Raw genomic sequence first — 7,028 nt, forward strand, 5'->3', positions numbered from 1 at the left:
ATGTCACGTGTACTAACCGTGATTGTGCGTGTGCGTGTGCGTGTATGCTGTGCTGCTTCTAACACTTGTTGCATTGACCACATTTCGATTTATTGGATTTTTTAAATTACATTTTTAGAATTCAAACAGATGGGCTATGTCTTTTGCAGATGAGGTTTAATTGAAAAAAAATATATATATATAAGTTACTGAATTTTATAACTAAAATTATTTTCTCCAAAAATATATTTTCAGCCAGCAGAGAGAGCAATTTCTCTCCACTTCTTAAAATTAAAACTGTCATTTGTTTGCTTATTTGAAGTACCATAGGCCATTAAACACCGCTTAGGGGAACTAAAGAAATAACTAATTAATTAATACCAATTAATATTAGTTGTGTTTCTAACTGGGCAAACTTGGTTACGATGTGAACTGCTTGTTATTGACTTTCCGGATAAATGCGTGTGGATGAATGACGAGAGTGGGTGTTCCCAGATGGATTCTCAACTTTTTTTTTTTTCTCCTTTCCCTCAATCGAGCCAACGCTTTGAATATCACCCCAAGGACATCGCAGCCGCAGCTCTTAGCGTAATGAGCCTCGGATAAAACCCATCAATACCCGGGCGGGCTCGCTCCCTTGCAGGACGGCCCAGCCTCTTTCTAAAAGCTTTCCGTAATATCGGAGCTCGTCTCTCCGCCGTGATGTACTGGCCGTCTGCCACGCCGGCGTAGCTGAATGCATTAGACTGAATGACACGACCAAAAAAAAAAAAAAAAAAAAACTTTAAACAAGTGCTCTTATTTGATTGTTTTGATGAATTTGCTACTTGCGATGGTCTCCAGCACGTGCAGGAGCTTAATGAGGAAAAGAAAATGAATGGAAGAATGACTCATCTCGAAACGGTCGTTCCCTCGTGTGCTTTATTGGCACCGGGGTGCCGTTTGCCGTGATTCATTGCCTCATGTTTATCGATCGCTTCTCATTTTCATGGCATTCCCGCGGGAAACGTTAACACGTGAAGGAAGTAAAAAAAAAAAAAAAGGTTACTTTAACGTCCACTTGGACCATCTTCGATTACTTAAGTAAAGGCCTTAATGAAAGTTCCAAGTCAACTCCGGTGATGTACGATGCGCTGACGTTGCAGGACGGCGTCGGCGTGACCACGGCGGCCGACGAGCTGAGCAGCAGCATCAGCGAGGACACGGGCTTTGGCAGCGCCCCCCCTCTGCCCCCCGATCGCCCGGACCTGTGCGAGCTCCCGGACCCCCGCGGGTCACCGGAGCCTCAAGAGGACCTGGCCCCCCCTCCGCCGCTGGCCATAGACACTCCGCCGGGGTCTCTCTGTGAGGAGGAACCCCAAACGGTCCTACCCCTGTACCGTCCGGCGGAAGCGGTGACCAAGCCGGACCTCGACCCGGACCTCGACCCAGACCCGGATCCGGACAGCACCTGTGGCTCCGTATGGGAGGAGGATGTCACTCAGGCCTTGAAGGAGCTGGACGAGCGCTGCGAGGAGGAAGAGGCCGACTTCTCCGGCATGTCCAGGTGAGTGGATTAAGACTTGGGGTTCCAACCTCACAACGAGAAAAATCTCATTCTTAAAAGTCGTACACTTCCTTTCGCCATTGGCCGGAGTTGAGGTTCCCCTGCTATCACTGTCTTTGTTTTGGTCCGGCCTCTGCATTGAACACTTTGGCGGGACAGTTTATCTTTAGGATGGCTTCCACCCAGGTGGGCTTGAATGACGTAGGCCCGCCCCCTCAAGGTGGGCCAATTCCGGCTGGAGGACGGCCGATTGTTCGGGAATTTATGCCAACCGGTGCACAACGGGAAGGACCCGTCGTGAGGCGTCTGTCTGTCTACCATGTATCATTTGGGTCGTCGTGCGTGGGGGGGGGGGGGGGGAGGTCACTCTGAGTGATTGTGCGCTGACAGCGGGGGCAGTAAGCTGAGCAGCTGGCCATCTGCGAGGATTTATGCCCGACTGTTCAAATCACAATCCCCCACACCACCACCACCACACTGCTTTGAGGCCGCGAGTTGCACTGAGCGAATATGCGGAGGCTGTCTGCACTGCGCTAGTGCTTTGAGAGAGAGAGAGAGAGAGAGAGAGAGAGAGAGAGAGAGAGAGCGAGGGAGAGCAGGGATGAGGACGGAGACTGTGTCGGCGGCGGCGCTCGGCAGCGTCGGCTTCAGATACTTGTATTCCGTCTGCTTCTTCAGGCTCTTTGGTCCCACGGGCCTGTGAGTACTGTATATGTCAATCTTTATATGTACATACGTGTTTGTGTGTTTGTCAGCGCGAGAGAGAGAGCGGGAGCAGTGCCCGATGCTAAGTGGCTAATTGCTCACGTTGTTGTGCTAGATAGAGCACTGCAGCAAATCCATCATGACGTGGGCCAGCGTTTGTTTACGTCGGGGGTTTGGCAACCTCTGTTGAGCTGAGCCAGAGGAAGAGTCTCAGTAAACACCAAGAAAGGAAAAAAAAAATTCAAACAGAACAGTGGTACCTTGAATTGTGTTTTTATTTTGCTCCAACTTATTTGACTCGCACAGTGGCGCTTTGAGATAAGAGTGACTTGACTCACGAGCAGGTTTTTTGTTTTTTTTTTAACCCCACTGAAGTCACGTGTTTGTTGTGAATAAATAATCATTTCGCACCTTCCCATCTGTTTTCTTCTTATTTGGGTCATTCCAGTCAAGATGAAGGTGAGGCAGACTGCTTCCCCGAAAGCCAGGCCTCGCCGCCCCCGTCGCCCTTCCTCTCGGCCATCCTGGCGGCGTTCCAGCCCGTCGCTTATGACGACAAGGAGGACGCCTGGCGTTGCCACGTCAACCAAATGCTGTCAGACGTCGACGGATCTTCCGCCGTCTACACCTTCCACGTCTTTTCGCAGCTCTTTCAGGTAGAGCGCGGCGACCTTCGCACTGGCAAGAAATGAGTGGGGGTATCTATTCATAATACATGGATGTCTCCCCCCTCCACCCCCCAGAGCATTCAGAGGAAATTCGGTGCCATCACGCACGCGTCGGTCCACTTCCTTGGCGAGAAGCTCCAGCGCATGGGCAATCAGTTCCTCAGCTCCCTGGAGGTCATGACGTCGCACTCGCGGTGCCCTACCGTGCTGCTGGATGCTGAGACGGTAAGCCCCCCCCCCCCCTCCAGCAGCTCTTTTTTTTTTCCACTTGGATTACGGATTACATCACATCTCTCTCTCTCTCTATACTAGCTGGTGTCGTGCGGGCTGCTAGAGACGCTCAAATTTAGCGTGCTGGAGCTGCAGGAGCATCTGGACACATACAACGCCAAGAGGGAGGCGGCGGAGCTCGTAAGTGCTGTACGGGAAAAAAAAAAGAAAAAACAACCTCCCTCCAAATCCGCGTAGCAATGAGCCTGAACTTGCCTCAGCAGTGCGTCAGCGGCAGCAAGGGGCTAAAAATAAATTCCTTAAATCAGTTAAGACCGGGCCAGGCGGGAGGTGCCCTGCCCTGGAGATGAGATTGCAAGGTTTGGCAGACGTGCTCGCTAATTGAATGAGAAAAGCAGGCTGCCCCCCCCTCCCCCCAACGCGGTTGCCGTGTCGTCTCTTAAAGCTGTCGTTCATCATCTTCTCTTTTTAGTGGCTGGAGAACTGCAGGAAAACCTTCGGGGACAAACAGATCTGCCAGCGGCTCAACACCCAAGCACAGGTAGGCCGAGCGAACCTTCGCCTTCTGGAAACACCCACAACAACCAGAGAGGCCAAAGTTCAATTGAGAATTTTTTTGGGGGGGATTTTCTTAATCCCACGACTGTCACGTTCTCGCCCATTAGCATCTCTTTGATTCCCCCAAATTGACCGTTGCTGAGTTTTGAGAAGCTCCGTGTGGATTCCGACTAATTCTTTGCTCTTTCTCTCCTTCTCCTTGTCACCTTCTTCTTGCTTAGCACATGGAGAGTCTGGCAGTAAGTGGTTCTCCTGTTTTAATAGACACCACCAAACATCCTCATCATACCTCTGCCCTGATTGGCCACGTAACATGGAACGCTCTCATCCAATCATATTGTTGTACCCTAGCGGCAAAAAAACAACAACAAAAGATCGATTTAGTTGCCTGGATCCAATGTGTTGCCCATACGGTATAGAAGAGTGGGAGGGGTTGATTTTTTGTTGTTAGAATTCTGCATGTTTGTCGTTCCATCCCTTTTCAAACAAATTGTACACCCTCCCAGACCAATGAGGAAGCCCTGCCTGTAAATTGTGACATCATCGCCCGGTTCATACCGACAGCCGCTGCGTGATGCATCCTTTCCTAATCGACTAATTCCGCTAGCGATAGACTCTCAACGGCCGACATCCGGACGGCGCTCGGCTCCGGGCCTCGTTAACCATTTCACCCCGCTCAGCCATCTCCCCCGCTCGCCCGCCCGGTGTGTTCTGATATCTTGCTCAGCTCCACTTTTTTTTTGTGTGTGTGCTTAGGAGCTGGAATTGTGCCGCCGTCTCTACAAGCTGCACTTTCAACTGCTGCTGCTCTTCCAGGCCTACTGCAAGCTCATCAGCAGAGTGGATACCATCAAGAGGGAGGCCGAGGTGAGACCAAAACCATAGAATCCAAATAGTTTGTGAGGTTGCGTTGATTTTTAACTTTTAGCCCAAAAATAAATCAAATGAATTGATTTTGTTTTGTATTTTAAATATTTAATATAATAATAAAATAATAATAATAATAAAAATATAGATAAAAAATATTTTAAAAAAAAATATTTTTAAAAAACCTGCCCAGCTAATGGAAGTGTACTGCCTGAAGGGAAACAGTGCAGGGCGGTTGCTGACTGCCTCTCTATCCGGGCTGCATCTTAATGCACCTTTAAGTGGATTACACTACTGAATGAAATTGAATGATTTCTTATAGGGATTGATGGGGTCAGCTGCCGTTAGCGCTCAAATTCAATCAAGATTCTTTTTTGTTTTTGCCGCCCCCACCCCCTGCTCAATTCTTCTTCTATGCGACACATGCGCTCACGCCATTCCCATCTATCTTGTCTTCCATCTCCCGTCTCCTAGGTGACCAACATGTCGGACGAGCTCAGCGCCCTGGAGAGCTGCCTGAAGGCGGCCGAGAGGGGAAATGACAGCCAAGAGGACGTGTGCATGCCGGACGCCGCGCACGCCAACACCGAGTCGGCCATCCAGTCGCTGGTCGAGACGCTGAGAGCGCGAGATTTCTGCTCAGCCCTCACCCAAGTCAAAGTCTTCAGGTAGATGAGCATTTTTGCAAGCACATTGGTCCTTATTTTATTTATTTTTTTATTGTCATTAAGTCAAAAATGATGTCATGCTAATGAAAGTCTTAGCTTAATGCTAATGTATCCGGCATCCCTCCACCAGGTCACTGTGGCCCAACGACATCTTCGGCAGCGAGGGCGAGGACCCCGTGCAGACGCTGCTGCACATCTACTTCCGCCACCAGACGCTGGGCCAGACGGGCTGCCTGGCCGTGGTGGGCCCCAGCCGGGACCTCTCCCAGGCCAGCGGACGCCTCATGGAGCTCAACTTGCAGATCCGAGAGGCGCTGAGTCGGGCGCAGGCTCCCGGCGAAGGAACGCCGTGAGCGGCGGGAGACTCGGCGCACAAAAGGGCTAGCTACTTAAAGGATGCGCGGGGATAAGAGACTTCTTCATGTCGGAGGGTCGCTTGAAGCTAAGACATTCCTCGGCAAAGGTTCGGGAAACTGGGCTTCGGGGTGAAATTTCAGGGCCCGATACATTTTCCGCAAAGTCTACTTCTGTGCCTTACTGTAAGTCTTCCAGTACCTCTGATAACACTATTAGCTCAGTGGCCACTGAGCCTTGAGTAGCACAGTAACATCGGCAAACATAGTGCAAGAGTCACAGAAAGGCAGAAGTGAAATCCTTGGAAAATCTCATGGCGCTAAGACTTGGGGAAAAAAAAAGTTGTGCTCAAGTAGGGAAACATCGACAGCAAGTTGACCTGGAAAGGTTCGAGAGCATTTTTTTTTTTTTTTAGATTCCCAAAACGTCACCCCAAAGCCCAAAATTCCAACCTTTTTTTTTTTTGAGTAGTGCATCTTCCCCACCAAAACCTCATGCAAGATTCCGTTTGCAATAAGACACACGCCAGCGTGCCTGGCAAAGCAGTGGGATGATAGATTTTGGTTTTATTTTGTGCTTTTTTTTTTTTTTTTTTTTTTTTTTTTTGTCCTACCCTGCACGCCAATCGATAACGCGTTCATAAGCAAAGAAAAAAAAAAGCATGCTTGGAAAAAAAAAATAGATGAAAAGCAGAGTATTTTTTGGGGGAGAAATGTATTTTTTATGATTCAGAGCTGAACCTCCTCGGTTGTAAATGTTGGGCTATTTAACGCGCGAGCGCCTGTGGGGAAATCCTCAGGGAAGTCAGTTGTAAAAAGAGAAACGTATATAGAGATCTGAATATATCTGCCCCCACCCCCCCCTCAACGGCTATTAATCACCCTTTTAACCAAATAAGCAGCTGCCTTTAGAGGTTGTGACGCATAGATATACACGCGGACACGACTCGTAACTTATTTTACTCTGTATATATTTTAGAACATGTCAAAGCAGTTTTTTTTTTTTTGGTCCTCCTTCCTTGTACTCTAATGCACTGCAGAGGACGCCATGCTCATGTGATGAGTCATTCATAACCCAAACTTTGTTTTTTCGAATTCCACGCTGGGATGAACTGCCTTTTTTTTTGTGATGTCACAGCAGAGAGAAGGAAAAGAGGTGTGGGCTGGACTGTAGCATCCATATCCCACCTCACATTTCTTCAACCTCGGAATCCAAAGATGGAGATGTTTTCCATTTGTCCGCCAAGCAAGTAGAACATTTCTCCCCTGTCGGTCACTGCTTGTCTGGTACATTCTGAATGCTGTTTATTATTTAAAAACTTTTTTTTCTTCACATGGGAGAGCTTTGATTTTAGAGGCACATTTTTTGGGGAGGTTTTGTTCACTCACATTACCAGCCTTCTCTCTGGATGAATAAAGATCTAATCATACATTCATTTGTGGCTGGAATTGG

The 7,028-nt window shown here is 48.7% G+C and overlaps 1 protein-coding gene across 5 annotated transcripts in view; it reads left to right on the forward strand.

Annotated features, from left to right (window-relative positions):
• The window catches only part of fryl (furry homolog, like), a 33,761-nt gene extending 26,750 nt beyond the window's left edge, over positions 1-7,011 (forward strand). For 3 of the 5 annotated variants that reach the window (XM_061297431.1, XM_061297432.1, XM_061297435.1), the window contains 9 exons: positions 1,125-1,525; positions 2,679-2,886; positions 2,974-3,123; positions 3,211-3,309; positions 3,602-3,670; positions 3,909-3,926; positions 4,444-4,554; positions 5,029-5,222; positions 5,353-7,011. In XM_061297431.1, coding sequence (XP_061153415.1) covers positions 1,125-1,525; positions 2,679-2,886; positions 2,974-3,123; positions 3,211-3,309; positions 3,602-3,670; positions 3,909-3,926; positions 4,444-4,554; positions 5,029-5,222; positions 5,353-5,575 — 1,473 coding nt within the window. In that variant the 3' untranslated portion in view covers positions 5,576-7,011. The remainder of the gene's footprint in view (positions 1-1,124; positions 1,526-2,678; positions 2,887-2,973; positions 3,124-3,210; positions 3,310-3,601; positions 3,671-3,908; positions 3,927-4,443; positions 4,555-5,028; positions 5,223-5,352) is intronic. The other 2 variants (XM_061297433.1, XM_061297434.1) reach the window with 1 other exon arrangement.
• The last annotated feature ends 17 nt before the right edge of the window (positions 7,012-7,028 follow it).

Source organism: Syngnathus typhle, linkage group LG14 (genome assembly GCF_033458585.1).
Source record: "Syngnathus typhle isolate RoL2023-S1 ecotype Sweden linkage group LG14, RoL_Styp_1.0, whole genome shotgun sequence".
NCBI lineage: Eukaryota > Metazoa > Chordata > Actinopteri > Syngnathiformes > Syngnathidae > Syngnathus > Syngnathus typhle.